The 22,734-nt window shown below is 35.5% G+C and overlaps 1 protein-coding gene across 1 annotated transcript in view; it reads right to left on the bottom strand.

Moving 5' to 3' along the window:
• CHSY3 (chondroitin sulfate synthase 3) overlaps nucleotides 1–22,734 on the bottom strand; it is a 236,473-nt gene that overhangs the window by 210,575 nt on the left and 3,164 nt on the right. The window contains exon 2 of the mRNA XM_010971570.3: nucleotides 21,716–21,999. Coding sequence (XP_010969872.2) covers nucleotides 21,716–21,999 — 284 coding nt within the window. The remainder of the gene's footprint in view (nucleotides 1–21,715; nucleotides 22,000–22,734) is intronic.

Genomic DNA, 22,734 nt, shown 5'->3' with positions numbered 1-22,734 from the left:
TTTAATTGGATGAATGACACAGTGGCCTCAAAAGCAATGTCTGTCCTTATTAATTTGGCACAAGATACGACTGTTCTGAGGTAAGGCTCTGTAGTGAGTATAATTTAGGGACACAGAATAAAGATACAGACTGACAAAAATAAACCTCTTCTTTGATTTCCTTATTTCATATTTCACTTAGGACTAGATGTGACAACTAGGAGGAAAAATGACACACAATTAGACAGCCTCTTTCATGGCTGTGATCAGAAAGAGATTATCTCAACATTAAAGGGACAGCTCAAAATATTTTAGAAAGTCCACCTCAGAAATGAATTTGAATATTTAAATTAAAATTTTCTCACAATAAAAAAAGAGGTAAGTGCCCAAGAGAAAACAAGTTGTAACCAAGGAAATTTTATCTTTACTAGAAATGTACCTCTTAGCACAGTAATTAAAATAGCTCTTTCTAGTAGTCCGTTTTCTTTTTACAGCCCTGCTCAGTATGATTCATGTAATGTGAGGGTCTAATTTTTATTATGAGTAAGAATTTCTTTCTGTATTTCTAAGCACCACCTTTAAACTACATGCTCCTAGGTTGGTGCAATTATGCTCCCAAACAGGTTGTTAACAGTGCACCTCCTTCCAGCTGTCAAAGCTAAGCCTCTTAGAGCAACTTGTTTTCCCATCGCCTCTCTTCTCTCAGCTTTTATGTATATCAGGCAATTGCTGGAAAATTTAAAAAGTCAGTATCATTTTTGAAAACAAAGTAAAATATCTAAGTTTAATTTTATCTTCTCCAAGAACCAACATGGAGCCTTTTCTCACACTCGAGTACCAATGAACAACCTGTCTGGATGACAAATAAAAGCTTCCTATCTGCTTTTCCAACTCCAGTTTCTCCTCTAGAATTCTCCATACACTATACTTCAGTGATCTTCCTAAATGTAATCATGGAACGTCATTACTGAAGAACATACAATAGTGCCCACTGCAATAAATACAAATTCTTCTGTATTGACTATTTGCCCACTACCTAGCAATAAACCCAGCAGTATTTTTTTTCATTTCCCCACATGAAAAAGCACTCTAACTTCCATTAAGCAGGGTACCCACAGTATTTTCCATGTTAATATAGTCTTAAGAAGAATAACAGAGTACAATGTACTGCCCTTCAAGTCCTAATCACATTGCAATATATAATTTATATGCTGACTTGAGGTAATAATTTATACTCCACTTTTATCCCACTCCTTTTATATAGCATTATGTCATAAGTATTTTTCTATAGTAAATGTAGGAAATCATTTTTGAAGGCTGTCTGTAATTCTGTTACAGGGTGTACAATAACCATTTCCCTCTATCCTCTGTATCGTCTCACATATTAAATATTACATACAAACCTAAAATCATCTCTACTTCCCTTAGGGTAAATGACTGAAAGTGAAATTACCAGCACAAAGGATAGATTACTAATAGCCAACACTGAAAATTTGAAATCAACTTTGATATTTTAAGTGACCATTCCATACAAACATCAAGAAAAAGCATTAAAAGCTAGAGTTTAAGAGTTTCAAAATCAATATTTTTAAAGGAATTAAAATGCTAGATACACGTTCTAAATTTTAGAAATAAGTTGATACCATATATAAACATATTCAAAATCATTCTCCCAAAGACATTTAAGATTATATGAAAGAAGGCAGGGATTAATGATAAACATAGCTAGGGTAAATAAATCCCATTTGGTGGGTATATTTATCATTGCCTATATTTGGAAGTTTAGGTGATTTTGATATGCTTAAAATGATGGCTCACTGAATTAAGAAACTGTGAGTGACTTTTGGTTGTGCCTCATCTACATACAAGTACAATTAACTGATGTAACATCATGTGGGATTGTTTAAAGGCTGTTCTTAATAAATATAATATTAGGTAAACTTTACTCCCTTCTCTATTTGGCTTTTTACATTAATATTTAGCTGTAAAATTCTGTCATTAACATGAAGTATTTCTTAAATTATATTTTCCAGTATTTCTTGAATAATTGGTGTGTATTTCCAAAAGAGAGCGCTGAGCAAGCAAGGACCGAAACAGCTGTCACGCTGACCAAACTTAACAGCCTCGTGTTAAGTTCAAAACATTCCTCATCCTGCCAGGGAATGGCCTCCTACTGCTCTACGAATCACAGGCTCATGGAATGGATGCTCCTTCGAGGCCCTCCAGGCTAACGCTTACTCTGGCAGAGTTTGGACCAGATCATTTGAGTCTGCATTCAGCTCTAACCTTCATCTGACAGCTCAACAGCCATGTCATGCTCTAATCACAGAAGAGGTTATTATGAGACATTTATCTTCACATTTTAGTGTCTCTTTATAAATTTTTATCACTCTATGGTTCATAAAGTATTTTCAGATTCATTATTTCAAGTAACTGTCACAATCCAATAGGAAATGCACAAAATCTATTATTATTCCTCTTTTATAGGTGATTCAGAAAGACAAGGTGATGAACTGGCTGATGTCAGAGCTAACATAAATACCTCTGCCTCCTCATTTCCAGGCCAGTCAACATTCCACTGTCCCTCCTAACATTCTCGGGTCATTTAGGCAAAAGTAATCTTATTGCTTAAAATGACGTATCATTCACCACCTCAGAACTACATAAGAGCCTAAGAAATCTCAATAGATATTTTTCATAAGATTTTCCCTTGTTTAAATAACAATGAATATATAAAATCTATTTCATAATTAACACAAGACAATTTCCTGGGATACATAGAAAAATTATTGCATTTAATATTCACAAACTACAACATGAAAGGTGTCAACCCACTGAAGCTGAGGCTGGACTTGAATATGCAAAGGTTCTAAACCATTGGCTGTTGTCAAACCTTAGTAAATAGTGTAGGTATGAGGGTTAATATTCTGTGTCAACTTGGATAGGCTATGATGCCCAACTGTTTGGTCAAACAGCAATCTATATATTGCTATGAAGGTACTTTTTAGCTATGATTAACATTTAAATCAGTAAACTTTGGGTAAAGCAGATTACCCTTCACAGTGCGGACAAGCCTCATCCAATCACTTGAAGGCTTTCAGAGACAAGAATGAGGTCTTCCAAAGAGCCAACAAGAAAAGAATTCTCCCTCCAGATTGCTTTCAGATTTGAGCGGCAACATCAACTCTTGTGAGAATTTCCAGCCTGCCAGCCTTCCTTGTAGATTTTGGACTTGCCAGCCCCCAAATCGTGAGAACCAATTCCTTAACGTCTCCAGATGGATAGATAGGCAGGCAGGCAGGCAAGACAGACATCCTACTAGTTCTGTTTCTCTAGAGAACACTAATTCATACACTAGGTTAGATTTATCAACACGTACTTCCAAGCTCCTTCTCCTTCTCTTTCTTCTGACTCTGGAAGCTACACGTATTTCATTGACCTACCTTTCTTGCAGTCACAGATGGCTACGTGACATAATTCTAACCAGCAATACGCAGGCAGAAGTCTATGGGGAGGATTTCCATCCTGAAAAAAGGACTAAACTCATGCTAGGAGAAAGTCTTTCCCATTCCTGTCTGGAACTAGGATGAGATTCTTACCAGGGCCTGAAATCTTTGAGCATGAGAACAGAGCCAACACTCGAAGCAAAAGAAGAGCAAGAAGACAGTAAAAGCACGGGACTATGATGCATCATTTAGGACCCACTTAGTCATGGCCTGCTCACCTACACATCTGGAAAACTGAAAGACAAAAGCCAGCATAGCCAAGTTTCTTGTTTTCTTTAGTTAAACACATGATTATCTGACACAGTAACTTGTAAAATGACTTTCATATATATACCCAAGTATTTATAGCATTAAACTGGTACACATTTGTTTTCTTATGAAAAGTAAAAGTTTAGTGAAAAGTACTTTTTAAAACTAAAAATATTAAAAGCCCAGGTATAATTTATTAAGCACCTAATGATTTCCTTAATTAAAATTTGAGACGATAAGTGAGTATTCTCTTTCCAAAGGCCTCATTTACAGCTATGCTAGAAGAAATCAGCTGATACCCACAAAACAAGACTAAGTCAGTTTGCCCATAGGTACAAAGAGTGGTAGAACATCATTAATAAATAAGAATAAAGCTGAAATTTCAGGCTAGATGTATTTTTCACAAATATACATGTTTTAGATTGTTTGCAAAGCTGCACAAAATAAAAGCTGTTTCCAGTGGATTTTTGAAAATGAAAACTTTTTTTTTTTTGCCAGTTAGTAGGATATATGAGCCTAAAAAACGTTACAGGCAGGTTGTAATAAGATCATGGAGGCTGGGACAGAGGCAATTTTAAGTGAAATGGACTGGAAAGACTGAGGCACAGTGAACCAGATTTTGAATACAGCTGTTTTCAAAGAGTACACTAAGATGACCTAGTGGCCTAAGGGTTCCTGGAATTCCAAGACCTTAATTTAACTGGGAGGCTATAAGAAATTCTCAATTCCTGATGGTAAAAGGACTGTCATTCACACTTTTCAGGGTCCATCTGTCATCCCTTGTCTGTAGTCTTGGCACAGCTTTCTGTCAACAGTTCGTTTCTGAGGAAGACACTGACAAAGCTTTACATGGGTAGGTCCCCGGTGCCCTCTTTTGCTGCTGTGACCCAGGCGAGGCCAGCTGGACCACCAGGCCCTTAGGGCATCATGCACAGCACAGGTGGGCTCATCCCTTCTCTATGTGTGAAGAACTGACCTACCTACTCTTCAAGGTTAAAATCAACTTCTCCATGGAAACCTTCCTGCCAGCGCTTCAGAGCTCCCAGTGATGTCTCCTCTTAAACAGGTACAGTGTTTGTCCACGTATAACTCATCAATTCCAGGCTCACTTCCACACTATGAACATTCTCGTGGAGCTATTCCTCTTTCCAGCAGCACTCTCAGCTCTTCAAGAGAAGAACAATGCATGGAATCTTATACTTGGTAAGTGCTTCGAATACACTCGTTCTGATATGGTCTAATATCCTGATATTTCTACTGTATAACTTTACATTTCATCTAACGCTAAGAAGGAGCTATATCTTACTAAAGCTGTTATCTGAAGCACCGCCTTTATTTTCATGTTCTATCTGTAGCTAAGCATACAGTTGGCATCCAACACAAGCCAGTGTACTCTGATAATCTCATAAAGATGGTAACGACCCCACTTACCTGTAGGGATTTTCCCAAGAATTTATTAACAATATTAACAATATAAGTCCATGTAAAAGTCACCCCAGAAACTAATAATTATGAAACATTCATATGAAAAATCTCTGAAATGATAAAAGTTTCTAGAGTGTTAGCTCTTTTTGAAAAAACATACTTAACTATTCCTGATAAATTTCCTGTGTGTGTTTCCCTGAGAAGTAAATGAGAAACCTTCATTCTAACATAAACCAATTATCACAACAAGAAATACTCTCAAGATAAAAGGAGGTCTCAGAACACATCCCAACAATTGAAATTCTGGTGTGATGCATATGCCCATGTGCACTTTGTTCTTAAATAGGCCAGCTAAAACCAATTTAGATAAAACTGACAGCCTACATTTTTATTCTTGCCTTGGGGTAGAGGAAAATACACAATTTTCTGTTTCCACTGAAAATGAAAACATTATTGTTAGTTATTTTCCCTGTAAACCTAAGTGCTAAGGACTGGAGGGGCTGTAACAGTTTTGGTCCCTTTCATCCACTCTGCACAGACGTCTTCTGGGAAGATTAAGAGACTCTTGATCTCTAACACGTAACCACGTCTAGTGGAGAGAGCACTAAAATTGACGGCAGCACCTCTCCATTCTGGGTCTTTACTGTCTGACCTTTAGGCTCACCTCTTTGCTTTCCAATTTCCTCCTACTGAATATACTTGAACTTGTCTATTCCAATCTAACATCATAGTTTTAAAATAAAAATGAAATGTCATTCTTTGAATCCTTAGGCAGAACGTCAATGTAACATTTCGAGAAGAACATGGTCTTTGGAATCAAATAAACCAGAGTTCAAAGCTAGACTCTGACAGCTCTCTAGCTGTGTGAACTTCAGCCAGTTACTAAACTGCTCTGAGCCTGTCGCCCGCTTCTAGCATAAAGCAAAGGAAACACTATCCCACTTACAGCCCAGTATAGTGCTTGGTATACAACTAATGATCAATAGTTTACTTTTATAGCTATATATAAACATAAGTCAACTTGATGCTTATTTAGATTATAGACTATTGTTTATGAAATACTAGACATTTCAAACATTTCCTGGCATATTTATTTATAACTAGAGAGAATAGAAATTAACAGAACCATACCAAGCTTCAGATCAACACTGGATGAGGCTGTCTACCCTGCTTTTTAAACTGCAGTAAGTTCTCGTTCTGGCTTCCATTTTCTCCACAAGATATCTACCTTAACTGTTAAAATGATGCAGACTCATCCAACTTTACTTCAATAGTAAGTACAGCATTCAAAGGGAACAAATCTGATCAAAATAGCTCCATACAACGAGGCCAGCATTCTCAACCAATTTTAAAAATAAAAGAAAATCTATTTGATCCAGATCTAGATTAATCTGGCCAAGCCACATGAATTCTACTCTACAGAAAAAATATGGCCAATAGGCTAATAAAAAGTATTTTCACAATTTTCTAATATTCCACAATCTGTGACTAATAAATGTATACAAATTGGCCACAAGAATCAGATGCCACTAACATCACTCTTGATTCACCTTACCTAAGAAGTGTGGAGGTTGGCTGGAAAACTTGATACCCCAAAACACATGCATATAAACTGAAATTTTAAACTAGTATGGTGAAACAGAAAAACCAAAAAAAGGAATTCACCACTCAAAACCCTAAAATTGTTTTTTCACATACTGTTTTCAACCACAAATCTCCCTCTGGACAAAGAATAAGATGAAAGAAAGGGCTCTTTGAAAAATAAAAGCACAAATGCTCTACGTAATTAGGAACTGTCAGTATTAGTACTTACATACTTGACACCAAACTGGTAACTGCTATACAATTACACCTGGAAGGTCATGGAACAGATCCTCCACTATTTTCAGACACGTTTTACAACTGTCAGATCTGGTAAAATCAATTTTACTCATTATCAACTGTTTCCAAGCAGTTCTCCACATGATGTACCGGACGCAATGGAACTCTGGTCTAATTCAAATGAGACTTAAATCCTATGAGACTTGGATATTTTGAGCGTGTTTGTTAGGTCTAAATTCGCATCTATGAACACAAAAATTACTTCATGTGACCCTTTGTTAAAATTGTCAAAGCTGAAATAAGTTGTCACATTTTCTCTCTTAATCTGGCAATTTAGTTTAACAAGAAAAATGTAATCACATTTGTAGTGTGTCCAGAATATTAGGTCACTGTAGATGTATTTGTTAGCTAAGGATTCATTTTAAAAATGGACCGAGGGAAAATAAAACCTGATAGACAACACCATTTGAACACTGTGAGCACTAGAAAACAAAGAAACATTAGGAATATCAAGGACAGAAAATTAAAATTTAGTTAAGATTAAGAAAACTAGAGCTTAGGTAAGAAAAAAAGACAGAAAAATAAAATTTATTTAAATTAGCACCTTATAGGACCTCATGAAAATGCCTACATTTACAGGGTTTGCTTCAAGAATTTTGTTTTATTATAGAAGTGTCATAATTATATTATAATAATTATGTGTTTCAATTAATACAATACCATTCATTACATTGCTTAGGTTTCAATTTATGGTATGCTGTTAAACGCTCTTTTAATGAAAGAACAAATCAATTTTAATGGACTTGAAATTATTTTTACAATTGATTAAGTGCTGTATAATCTGTATGTAGAATTTACTTGATTGAATATATAAATATTTTGGTAATGCATGTGTAACAAATGTGTATAATCGCAAAAGTAATAATCAATATTACGTTTATAACCAATAAAAATAAACATTCACAAATGCTACTTTAAAATACATTATCAGAAGAGAAAATACTGATTAACAAAGGTTATTTGATGATGGTGGGTCTTTCCAAAGTCAGGAGACAGTCTTGCTGGAATCTGATGGACCACAGTTTCATAAATCTTTAGGAATATTTAATAAAAAAGGGAAACCAAGACATGATATAGATCAAATATAAAAAATACAGAATTTTAAACCATAGGGTAAAGATATGAATCTCAATATAAGCAATTATATGGGGACAATGGATTTATATGCTATGAAATTAATCTAAAATTATCCTGCTCTAAATCTATTTGTAGCAGAAGCTCCCACAATGCAATTAATTAAGATACAAAACAGAGCTGTATGTTCGTAAATCCAAAACTCTAGTTTCACAAAGGAAGACATGCATCTTAAGAATTCTGGAACACTCAACTGAGGTTTCAGACAGAAACCTTATAAAATGATTCTATATTAAAGAATAACCTCCAGGTATTACAAATAATGTCATGTAAATATGCAATTATCAACTAAATTTTCAAGGGAAATATAAAGACAAAATTCTATAATAAAACAAAATTCTTGAAGCAAACCATATAAATGTAGGCATTTTCATGAGGTCCTAAAAGGCAATAACTGAAATAAATTTTATTTTTCTGTCCTTTTTCCTTATCTAAGTTCGAGTTTTCTTAATCTTAACTAAATTACCAACTAAATTTTCAAGGAAAATATAAAGAACTTTGATCCACTGCCGAATAATACTGTGTAATAACATTCCACGCTCTATGCTTTAATGACCCAAAATGTGTCTTGTAATCCTATGGCAAAAATCTCCAAAAATAACATACTATATTGCATACAAGGTCTGGTAAATCATACAATAAATGGAAGCCCAAAATTATAACTTAACATTTATTATGCTTTAAGCTCATTATCCACTTACTGGCCATTAAGCAATAAAGCACCCTGTGACTCCCTATTATTAAATCTGTCTTCACAAGCTCATTAATAAATGTTTTAGTTATATAGACATTATAGACATATATATACTTATATTAAGTATAATATATATAATTGATATGTACATAATTAATATGTAACATAAGATGCTAACTAAAATTTATTTTTACTTATATTAAATATATAGATACTTAATAATATCAATAAATATTAAATGTGTTTTTAATATTACAATTTGCATGAAGATACCTTTCAGATCACACTATACATACCTAAAAAAATTATCATGATTTTTGTTGCTCAAATACACATAACTTTTTTAGAATATGAAAAAAGGAACATGAAGTTCCAAATAATTCATACCACTCAGCTCTTTAAAATCCTTTTTTAAGCCTTCTCATTGTCCTATGAAGCCTCTCTTCTGCCATCTGGCTCTGGACTATTTGGAACATTATTCTCATACCACTTTCTTCCTGTATGTTTCTACTTCAACCACATTGGCCTCCTGTCAGTTCCATACATACCTCAGGACCTTTGCACTAGCTACTTCCTTACCCTAGATATTTAACACTTCCCAGGTTCATTCTAATGCTTGGCCTCTGGACTCAAATGTAACCTCTTCCCAGAAATGTTCCTTGGTAAATTTATCTAAACTAGCCTCCATATTTATTCTTTCCATCATCATCCTGCTCATTTATTTTCAGGATTTGTGATCGTCTATTTGTTTACTTTTTTATTGTCTACCTCCTTCTATAAGACCATAGATTCCACACAGAGAACCTACCTGTCCCAGCATTCATCAGAGTATCTGATACACAAGAAGCATTCAATAAATGAATGAAACATACTTTTGAAAGCTAATAATTTGGAGAGTCTGTCACTTTAAAAAAATTAGCAGTCTAGAAAATTAGCATATGCAAATTTGTTATGCAGCGGATTTTCCTTTTGTTCTCACATAAGTGCATGCAACTTCTCTTAAAATGATTCAACTGCCTTGAAATATGAGGCATTAAAATCAAAAAGAATGAGGATTTTTTTCATTTTATGAGAATGAGATAATTTAATGGGAAGGAGGTACTGATATAAGAACAGCTCCAAGAAATACAGATTACTGAAAAAGCAACACTCAGACCAATGCGTATAATACGCTGCAAAAATCTTTGTTTTGTTGTGACAAACAAAAATTGAGGAGTGGAGGGAATACAGTATGTGTGTGTGTGTGTATATATTTAGTCCCTCATGTAAGAGAAACTGTGGAAGAAAGAGTGGACAGTTTATAGGAGGAAGGTGACTCCAGGGAGATGGAAGACAGAACTTGGAAGATTTTTCACTGTATGTATTTCTATGTTTTTAGTTTTTTGAGCCATTTCATAATATTACTGGTTCAAACCACTGAATACAAATTAAATTTTAAATAATTTTAAAATAAACTACTAATCTTGATACACTAAATTTTAAACTAAACTCTTTCATCCTACGACTGTGATATGATTTTTCCTTTGTAATTTTAAACAATAACTGCTTCACCTACGAGAAAAGCCTGCTTTAAAAAAAAAGGCATTTATGCCATCTAATAATGCAATGGACCAACACCTTTGCCTGTGTAACCTGGGAAAGTTGTTCAAACTATGTGGGCCTCACTTTTCTAGTAATTACAAAGGGCTGGAAAGCCATGTATATGTGACCCCATCTCCTACCCCTTTTCCTCTCTGATCTCATATTTTACTAGTCTCCCAGCCCCTTCTCAACTCTGATTTCTCTTCCCTTCTGGCTAGTTTTTGACCTGCCAAGTACGACTCCCTGGAGACTTGTCCACCGACTGTTTCGGGCTGCAAAGCTTCTCCCTCAGATACCTGCACAGCTCAAACACCATCTTCTCAGTAAGGCCCACCAAACCACCCTACTGACAACTGCACACCCATTGCCCTGCATCCTTCTGCCTCTTCCCTGCTTATTTATCATCTTTTCCCTCTAGAAAATAAGTCGAGGACCTCTGCCTGTTTTTTCCTTCTTAGTGACTGCTATAACTCCAGCACCTGGAAAAGTGCCTGGAGTAGTCGATGCTCAGTAAGCATTTGCTGAATAAATGAATGATGAATGAAACTCAATGTGTCCGAAACAGAACTCATTTCTCCTCTGCCCACACCTCAGATACACCAATCGCCAAAACCTAGTCTTCTCCCATTACTCCCTAGCTCTAGGAATAGCACTATCCCGAGTCCAAAACCTAAGTGTCGCCTTAAACTTTTCCCCATTCCATCCCTGCATCTAATCAATCACCTACTTTGATCAACTTTCACTCCGCACTAGCTTTCAACTTCATCTCCTCACCTCCACCTCCACTTTAACTCTTTCATGAAGAGTCTTCTCATGAAGACTTGGTCTAGGGCAAGACCCTCCTGTCTTGTGCGACCATCCCTCGGCACAAGGGCCTCCATCCGCCCTTCTGTGCTCCAGCTGCTAAGATGTTAAGCTGATCATAGTGACCTATGAAGAATTCTTCAAAGCTCCCCATTATCTACGGAACTGATTTTTCACTCTGACTGCTCATTAGAGTCACCCAGAAAGATTTTTAACGTACTATTCATGGGCCTCTTAATAACTGGAACTAAACCAATCACATCACCCCCAGTAATTCTAAGAGTCACTGATCTACAAAGGGATGCTCTAAGCCTTTGAAGACGACACAGAACGCCTTTCATAATCAAGTTCTAACAAGACCTTCTGAGCCTCACTTCTCCTGCCGTCAGATATGCTTGAACCAAACATACTATTCGCTATCATGGTATTCTTCCGCCTCTGCCTTCCCATGTGCCGCTACTCAGCCGGCAACACTGCTGTGCATGACTGCCAGTCTGGAGGAAGCCCCGCATCCTCCTGTTCTCCTCAGGGGCTTATTCCCTACACTCCTGCACAGCCTGCACTTTCCTCCATTACAGCAGCCACAGCAGTGGATGTGGAAATATCTGCGAACAACTGGTTAAAATCACAGTTACTCACAAAGGGGAAGCCCAATACTATATGTTACCTCTTAAATGTGGAATCTAAAAAATACAACGAATGAGCATAACAAAACAGAAACAGACTCATAGAGAACAAACTAGTGGTTACCAGTGGGGAGAGAGAGGAGGGAGAGGCAAGACAGGGGTAGGGGACTAGGAGGTACAAACCACTATGCTTAAAATAAATGAGGTACAAGAATATACTGTACAACACAGGGACTACAACCAATATTTTATAATAACTTTAAATGAAGCATAATCTATAAAAATATTGAAGCACTGTGTTACATACCTGAAACTAATATAATATTGTAAATCAACGATACTTCAATAATAAAGAAGAAATCAAAGTAACTGATTCAAGTTTTAAATAAGTTAGTTTTCACACTCAAATGGACCACTGATTCCTTTTTTCACTTTTGGGCAATAAGTCAGTATTAAAGCTAACAAGTCAATGAAAACGTTCCACCTGTATTTTATAAAGTCTATGACTACACAGCACTCAAGTGAAATAAATAAAAACAGGGACAACACCTGAAGCCTTGCATGGGTAAACTACGTTTTTCTAAGAATGCTTTAAAATCCACCTTGAATTTTTCTTTAAAAAAAAAAAAAAGAGTACCATGTGAACCGTATGAAAACACGTCATTGTGAGCGATGGCTTTATATTCACTGTCTTTAAAACCACTGACCAACTCTTTGGAACAGATGAGTTAACCGATGTTAAAAAAAAAAAAAAAAAAAAAGCAGAAGTGCTGATTACTTTCTTAGGAGTTTTTCCCAAAAGGAAAACAAAACCAGAAGTAATTTTTAAGGAATAGTTAAGAATGGACTGAATATTTGAAAATAGAAAATTAACTCATACAATGGTCTACACCCTAGGCCACACTAGGATCACTTGGGAGGTTTTAACCACCACCCACGCTACAGGCCTCACCTGGAAAAGATTCTGCTATCACGGGCCAGGGATGTGTTCCAGCAGCGGAGTTTTCTCCAAGTCCCCCAGGGCATTCCACTGTGCAGGCAGGGGGTCCAGAAGCACTACATCAGCACCGTCCCAACTACAGCAAAGGCCATCTTTCAAAAGGCAACGGCAATAAACGCTTTCCAACCAATGTTACTTCTTTCCCATAAGGGGAAAAAAGAATATAAACACTGTAAACTGGAAACTATTGAAAACAGTTAATACTAATACAGGAATTAGTATATGTCAAGTATTATTCCGAGGACTTCTAAAACACTGACCGTTTTATTCCTTACAATGGCTCTGTAAAGGGGGCCCTATTTTATGCCATTCTGCTTCGGCACATAGCCAACAGTTACGCAAGGCTTAACGCTGCCATGTATTATCCTGAGCGCTGCTACATACACTGAAATTTGATCTTCACAACAGTTCTGTGAGGTAAGTACTGTTATTATTTCCACTCGATTGATGAGGGAACTAAGGCAGCGAGAAGTTAAATAACTCGTCTAAGGCCACACAGCTAGTGACTGGAGGAGCTGGGATGTGAAGCCAGGTCGTCTAGCTCCAGACTTAATTAAAAAACCAACATCCTAGTGGTCTGTGCCGTACAGCAGGCACAAAAGACATTACTAGGCAATACAAGTGCTACACATGTCTTTATTTTTCTCCTCTTCAGGAGGCAGTAACTCAAGAGAGGAAGATGCTCGCTTACACAAACTGAAATAAGAATCGTTTAATCCCAGTGCCGAGACAGGTACCACCGCTGGACCTAACAGGAGCTTTCATAACCTAGAAGGATAAAGACTGAGAAGGATGATAGAGACACGAAACCCAACTCAATCAGACGTGAAAGCAGAGAACGGTTAGCAGCCTGACTCCTCCTCCCCGGAGCTCCATGAGGACAAGGTCTGTGTGTTCACTGCTGATAGAAAGTGGCCAATAAATACACTTAAGCAAATGAACTCAGCTGACTCTGTAAGAAGTGACATGACTGAATTCTAAGGCAGAATATGTTCAGTTAATTTTAACACAATATGTTTTCATAGTTTAAGATACTCACAAATATTAAATATTCTTATTTCATATAAAATATTATTTCTGTATAACAGGACATTAGATTATTAAAATGTTGGTCTTTCAATATTTTAGTTCGTGTATGCAAATTTATGTTAGGATTAACTTTATATTTCTATAACACATTTAACAAATATACAATCACTTGTATAACATATAATAATTAGATAATAAATACTATTGAAATAATCATTGAATTTATGAAAAAGAGACATTTCTAATAATCAGCTCAACAGCTAGGTAACCACGCTGCTAACCCCAGGCCGAGCTGTTAGGAATTCTCTTGGGCCCGACTCTGGGCTCCTCAGGTGAGGCGATCGTTTGGTCCTTGATCTGGTCTGATTGCACCATTTGCAGCTGGTGTCTCTACCCTCTTCCTGATGAGCAAAACACAGTCACAGATCTTCCCTTAACCAAGGACACACGAGCTGCACTCTGGGTTCTCACCAAGGAACATGAATAACTCAAATTTCCTGTTGGCCTACCGAATATAAAACATTTGCGTGAGGAGTGATACCCATGGAGGGCTCTCTAAAAAGGATTCTGAAATTCAAAGTAAAATCAAGCAAGTTACCAATGATGTACTTGATCACCACTGCATTGTCTCCAAGGAGAGTGCCTCCAGCAGAACTGCTCTCCTGTGTTACGATCCTGGTTTATATTGAGGGAATTGATAAGAAACATCCAAGTGAATCCTGCTATCCTACTTATCAGAGAAGTGGTGCTGAGCATGTGGTCAGTCAGAGCCCATGTCCAGCCCGTGGGGAAGACTGCCCTCAGGCCTCAGCATCACTGCAAGTCAGGGCTTTCTTTAATGTCAGGAAACAAGGAGCTCAACATGTATTTTCACGTTCTTTTTTTCTTATTTTTCTATACATTTTCCTTTTTCCCTTTTCTCATCAAATTTTATTTTGTCATATGTTACTTTTATTAATACACATATTTCTTTAAACCATCAATTTTTAAAGTACTGGTACTCTGTAAAGAAAGATACAGCTCTACAGTAAAAATGAATGAAATTGAAAGGGATAATGAAAAGTTCAGATACCACTAACTGTGAAGAATGAGGGACACGGCTTTCCAAATTATAAATGGTGAATAAGGATTTTAAGGTCTCAAAAAAAAAATTAAGAAATCTATTTCATTCACTAGTTGGTTCCAAAACAATGCCTGTTGAATTTAAAATGTATGTTTGTGTATATATATATATATATATATATATATATATATATATATAGAGAGAGAGAGAGAGAGAGAGAGAGAGAGAGAGAGAGAGACGGAGAGAGGGAGAGAGAGACAGAATGAATTTTAATTCAGTTAATTTAGAAACTTGTAATGTGCTTATTACATCCAACACCTCTGCAAGACTGAGTAACGTTAAATGTATGTCACATCACAAACTGATTTGCTTGTGGTTAAGCCTTAATTAGACTACTGTTTAATTGTCAGGACAGTAAATGAGAACATTCCAATTCTGAGGAAATGCAACCCCTCCATTTTTCAGTGTACAGGTTTTCCTAACTGTTCAATAATATCAAATAATTACTTATATATATAACTTAAACACTGATTTTTTATTTTAATGATGTTTATGTTTAGCTAAAAAACCTTATTAAAATTATGCCTTTGTGTAAAGGAGAAACATGCCACAGTCAAGATAAAATGCAGTATAGTTACATGATAGAATACATGTCTTTGTATGCTGAGCACTAATTCACTAGGTAGAAAAGAGGCTGAACAAATGTTTCTCAAAACATAGCTTTTTGGAAACTAAGGGAAAGACAATGGAAGTAGAAAACTGACCTGGAATGTTTTTACAAAATTAGAATATTTACCATCGATTAAAGAGGAAGAGGATTCAAAGTTTCGAAACTAATATGAGTGTTTGTTATCATGGAGCTTATTTCCAATAGTGTGGAGCTATCTTCCAAACAACGTTTTTCACAACTGTTGGAAATCATCTTCTTGGAAAGCACACACTGCCACAATGCAGGTGGTGAGACATCAGTTAAATGAAAATGAACTAGCTAAGACTACAAAATATGGAAAAACTGTATCAAGCTTCTCCTTCCACTCAAAATGCAGTTTTATTTTGTACAATGAAAAAAACAGTGCGGCAGAGAAGAAATTTCGTAAAATCAATGCATGACGATTTCATATGACAAGTGGAATGGGGGTGGGAAGAGTAGGTGTGAACAGCTTACTGCTCATAGTTGAGTTAAAAACCAAAAACGACTGAATCAGAACCAAGAAAAGATTATCGAAAGACTGAATTTTAGATAAAAATCCCAGACTTATACTTTCCCCTAGATATTAATGTACTTTGGAGGCATACACCGTGTTCATGATACAGTAAAATTAGCATTACAGACAAGGGAAGCTCACAAGCAATAGAAGGAAGCTAAGAAGGATGTGTAACAGCCCTAGAAGACTGGCACGGGTATTTTAACCTTAATGGTTAAGTTATGAAGAACTTACCTGTAGTTAAATTTCTTATGGTGTAGCTTTCTGGTATTACAAGCCCAGGGAAACACTTCTGGAACATATATTTTTGTGAAATAATGGAATTTTCTAGGGTGTCTATAGCTTTGAGGGGGCCAAGATTAGACATAAGACATTCCAGTGTGAAATTAACTCTTTAAGGAATCTAATAAAAGTCCGTTTAGTCATAAGAAATGATTTTTTAAACCCAAGAGAAATATTTCTAGCAACATGGAGCTCTATTTTCTTTGAAACAACATTTAATTAGTAGAAATAAAGATATATATTCTTTGGCTCCATTTAACTGCACACATTAAAAAAGATAAATACACACTATTCTGAAAATGACACTCCCATAGATGAAATGCAAAACTCCCTCAAAGGGAGAAGAAGAATCATTGAAATTAAGTTATTTTAATGCTTTAATATAAGTGATCTTACTAAAACAAAACCCAGAAAAACAAACTTCCAATTCGGCTAAGACAGACGCTGGAAATGAATCGTATAAATAATTTTTTAACAGTGAGGACTTTCCAGTTATTTACTAAAAACATACCTATAACAAAGAACATGTAACTATATTATACAACATACAATTCTAAACAGCTACATTTGAAAAAATGGATTCTTCTGTAAACTATTTAAAATACACACCTCCTTCTCGCTAGAAAATGACTCCATTTTCTAGAGAGTATTTTAATGAAATCTGAACACGGGGATTATCTGGTTCCAAACGTCAACACTCTATGCCCAGCTGGGCCAGGCAGTTAAAGTAAACGTGCAAGGGGCACCTCGCGCACAACAACAGGACACGAAGGGACTAAAGACGGCCTGCCATGGCGACAGCATCAAAAAACAAACCAAAAAACCTTTAAATACTCTGTGTGCCAAACTGTTTAAGAGCCATATGCAGCCTCCCAAGCAGCCAGATTGCAGCTCCAATAACTAGAAAACCAGTAGCCAAGAGAGAGTGCAATCGAAAATGTAAACCAAGCCAACAGTAGATGCCAATAAATCCTAACACGCAGAGTGAAGAGCACAGAATGATTCTTCACGAACACGCTTCAGTTAGTCATCTATCCTTATACAATTTGAGCTATATATAAGTTTAAGAATAAACCACAGAGTCTAGGGATTATGAACATGTGCCTTATGTCCTTGAAAACTAGGTGTTTCTACCTCCAGGTGGGAAAGGGAGAATCTCAGTTCTGACTCTCCGATGGTCTCAGGCACAGAGAAAACCAGTCTGTCGTGGCCCACCAGCAACCAAAGGCCTCTTTATTAGGAGGCAGTCAAGCCATTCCCAGGCCCCTATGTGTGATCTCCTGGAACATCAAGGCTGACCTGTCACGAGCACTTTAAGCAGTGTATATCAAAATGCATTTGCAGTTTATTTATCATTAAAGACAGAAGTCAAAAAGCGAAAGTAGACAGAGATGACAGGGGAGGAAACAAAGCAAGAGGCCAACCAGCAAGACATACTTCCCCAGACCACCAGGACCTTATCGTGCATAAGAACCGAAGCTGTGCATCACTTCCTGAAACACCTGGCAGGGGTTCCAGCGGCCCTGACCAGTTCCTGGGTGGTCCTATGAACTAACTGTAGAATGAGATACTACTGACTTCCTTTCCTACGGAACATTCCAGAGAGCCTCAGAAAAGGGGGCTATGTTCTGGCGACTAGTCTAGAAATCGACACAGTCATTTTTTACTATAGATAAGACTCTGATCTCTTTGGGATTCCTTAAATACTTATATTAAATACTCACTTGTTAAATAATATTTCCACAGTCTCCTTAAGATCATTTATTTAATATTATGTTCAAAAACTGAAGCAAATATTTGCAGTGAGTGTTCTAAACAGGTGTCCATGTTTTATAATGTTTACTGATACTGGATTCCTCCTAGTTTAAAAGACTGAAACATATTGGTTTCTTGTTCTTTGCCAAAAATACAAAAAAAAAAACCCTTAAACTTGGATCCTTCAAAGGAAAAAAACTGAGTTCATTTTCAGTTTGACTATTTGATATAGATGAATCACTCGGTACTACTAATAATTAAATGAATAAAATCAATGAATCCATGTTATATGTAATATAGTACATGGTCTATTCAGCATTATGACAAAAATAGCTAATATCTATTGATAATTTACTATGTGCCAGATATTATATTAAGAGCTTTACACGGATCATTTCAACATTTCACTTAATCTTCTCCAAAATCTATGAGGTGGACACCATTATAACTTTCACTTTCAACTGAATTAAACAAGGCTCAGAGAAGTAATTTTAAAAAGACAATGAAACTAGTAAGTGGTAGACTGGTAACTCAAACCAAAATTCAAGTTTATTTCTCTCTCTTGCTCCAATTTTATGCCTAACTGTATAAAGAACACAGAGAAAGCAGACTTCAATTCAGCAGTAAAGCAGAGTACCAGAAGAATACTAGGTTTTAAAAATACATTATCTATAGTCAAAAAAAGCTATAAGCTACCCAATCCATAATTTTACCTTTTTTCAATACTCTTCCTACAAGATCTGCAAACCTGTTTATCATTTTTAAAAGATAACATTCTATCATGAATCTTTCATTTATTCAAACTCAGAAGTCATGGACACATTACTTTAACAGTGCTCTTAACTCCACAAGAACTTTTACTAGGAGGAAAAAACAAACAAAACCCTGAAATCCATGGAAAGTATAACGAGGTAAATTCAAAATTTTAAGAAAATTCTGTTGCAGATGGTTCCTTTGAAAGAAATAGGGAAACAAAATTACTGACCAATTTCAGTTAATTCTATGACCAGGTATGAAGTCTCACCTTTACTGAGGATGTCATCCCAGAGTGGAATGGATTAATTTTTCCATAAAATGTCAACAATAGCATAGCTGGACATCATTTCAAGTAACCTAAAATCCAAACTGGAAAGCCCTTGTTTGGCTGTGCCCCAACCCACCTACTCAGGTGTCTAAGGAATCATAGAACACATACTAATGTTAAAAAGCTTAGATGATAAATGTTAAATTATTAATTAATATTAATTATTAAATTTTAATTAAATTATTAAATATTAATTAATATTAATTATTAAATTATTAATAGATGCTGTTTAATATATTCCTTGGTAATGAAAATTCCCATTATTCCTTTGAATAAGACTTTGAAACTTTATATTAGGATTAAATCAATGCCACCTCTAAAATAAATACTGTTTAAATAGCTTCTTTAAAGAATGAAATTCCAAAACAAAGTAAATTCTATGCAATGGCTAGCAAAACATAAAGTCAACACTTCGAAACAGTATTCTTTTAGGACATAATATTTTCTATTGCTAGGAAAAAGCATAAAAATGATATTTTTCATACAGATTTTGAAGTCAGTGATGACAAGTGTCAATCTAAAATTCAAATGCATTTTGAAAAGTTAATGTAAATATGGTGATCATGCAGTTATATCCTACAAGACTTGGAGTCCTCTTGGTTTGTCTCCTTTTATGGCAGTTAATGAAAAGATCTAAGATTCCACTTATTCTAATAGAGAGGATGCATATCTGTGATAAATCCCCTTCACTTTAACCAGAAGAAACATCTATACCATAAATAAAATGTTAAGCAATTCTTGAGCATGTAGGTCACCTGGGCATATTTCACTCTCTCGGATCATGAATGGGTGGGCTGCTATGTGAAGGTTACACGTTCATAACATAATCAATGAAAACTTGAAAGGAGGGACATGAAACGAAAGATTTGTTAAAACTTTCTATGTGATGTTAAAGTAATAAAGTATCAAATAAAATATAATAATTTCCCATCTTTTTAAAAAATATGGATTTTTTCCTCATCCATGCAGAGTAAATGTCTGCAAAATAATATTTTCATGTAAACAACATCAACTTTGTTTTCCATATTGTGTTTATTTTTTGCCTTCCAATTAGTTTCACCTTAAATGGAGAGACAAATCTTTTTCACTGAGTTTACTCTACATTACCTATTTTTAAACTATAATACCCTTGCAAAAATTATTATTTTAAAGGTAGTTGTAAGTTGTTTTTTTAAAAAAATTACTATTTCTATCAATAAAAGGAATGAGGTATGTAATAATTTTAAATTTGCATAGTACATAATCCAAATAACTGCTATCATTAATGTTTACTTTCTGTAATAAATGTAAGAAATAGTTCCCCATAGTGTATATACCATGAGGCATAAAAAAGAAAACAAAATTAATGAAAGTGAGATTACACCTCCAAAAGAAAAATGAATAGGACTGTGTAATCTTGAGGTGTAATGACTTCACAGGCAACATATTTTCATAAAATGTTTCTTCCACACTAAGGGAATATGAAAACTTTGGAAAGGTAAGTAAATGAGTTAAGCTATAATTTACATAGGTGTGCACTGGGTAGTTAAAATATATTCAAATCTAACACTTGAAAACCAAACTATACTAAAAACTGCAATACACTACTTAGTGTTGAGTCAACTTTTACTAAGATTGTCTTTCAGGAAAACTATTTTAAATAAAACTGCGTTTCATTTCAAAACCAATTTCTGAAGGAAAAAAACCACTCATTTCATAAAACTAATTGCTAAAATAAAACAAGAGTTCATAACTCAGATTATTTAAATAATGGTTGCTGTTCAGAAAATGGAATAAGGGCAGACACTAAAAAAAAAAAATTAGGGAATCAGTCATAATTAAAGCAGTTACTTAGTATCTTCAGAACTCCTGTTTTTCCACAAAATCATTCCCTTTAAAATTTTGTGAATAAATCTATGTGATATAACATTAAGTTAAATTTTCCTATGCTTTAAAAAAAAAAAAAGAATGTTCAATTTCCACAGGAGAATCTTACAAGAAACATCAGAGTTGGACTACTTGAATACAAAGAGATGGGATTACATACCTAATCAAAATAACAAAAACAATGAAGTACCAAATGCTAAAAGCCACAGCCTAAGAGAAGAGAATGAGCCCTCTTGTTAGAGACAGGAAATGGATATACATGTATACAAACACCAAGCAAATAAGGGGAAAGTAGCATCTTTCAGAGATGAGACTTTATGTATAGAGGCCGCTGCTTGAAGTTAAGGGACATGCCAATAAGAAAGCCTCAGACACACCTTAGCTCTAATAAGAAAGGTATCTCCCACAATCACCCTAGTGTCCATCACTGACTGCTGCTATCATTTTCAAGAAAATTCAAAGATGCAGAGAGAATAAACAGGATCACTGCCCAACTGTAAATTGTCACCCACCTGTAATACGTGAACAGTTTCATCACAGCTCAAGTCTTACCTCATAAGACCACACACACTGAGTCCCACCAAAACGGCGAACACATCTTCCTACTTCCACGTCCTCATGCGTGGTGTACATTTCTCGGAGGCATTCGCCAATATGCGGTACCATCCTCCTGAGAACCTCGCGACTGAAGATCATGCCAGGTCCTCCCATGCAGAAGTTCTCCCCAGGCTCCAGTCCCAGCTTGCCCAGTTCTTCAATATTTCCCAGGCCAGTCTGGCCCAGGTAGAGGGGCTTGCTGCTATTCAGTGATCTGAGAAACTCTTCCAGCTTATCACCTACAAAGACAAAGGCAATAATCACTCCTTTTCCTAATTTCATAATCATTTATAACACACAAAGGAAAAAACTTCCAATATTGTGCATAAACTCCCCACAGGTCGTTTGCAACTGAAGAGATGAAAAACCTCTCTGAATATTCTTTTATTTAAAAAAAGACTAATTTACAGGTATTAATTAAATCACAATAAACCTTTCTCAACCTTTAAGTCAACGAAAAACCTCAATAAGTCTAACAATCATCAGATTTTTTAAAAAGGTGAAATAATGATAAAGAGAATAAAGACAGGTTTCTTAGGATGTGTAAAGTAGTGGTAAAATTCCCAGAAATACAATATTAAATATTAATCTTTGGCATTGGTTGGGAGACCATTGCTATCCAATAATTATTTTTCCTGGTAATTGATTTAGTTTAGTCTTTTGTCCTTAACTAAAGTCATATAAAACCCAAAAGGTGTGTATATGTGTGTGTGTGTGTGTGTGTATATATATATATACATACACATACATATACATGTACACACATATATATAGGGAGAGAGAGACAGAGGGAGGGGGAATATCAAACTAATCTTGCACTGTAACACTTTAGAACTTTGGAAAGCACACTTTTAGAAAAAATAACATTTGTTAAAATGTAAATAATGTAATTGGGTCCTATTTTGTACGTTCATCAGGAAAAACAATTTAAAAATAATGACCTGTAGCTAAAACAGTTCAAAAGCATTTGGTAG

Source organism: Camelus bactrianus, chromosome 3, assembly GCF_048773025.1.
Source record: "Camelus bactrianus isolate YW-2024 breed Bactrian camel chromosome 3, ASM4877302v1, whole genome shotgun sequence".
NCBI lineage: Eukaryota > Metazoa > Chordata > Mammalia > Artiodactyla > Camelidae > Camelus > Camelus bactrianus.
This window is presented reverse-complemented; position numbering and strand designations above follow the sequence as displayed.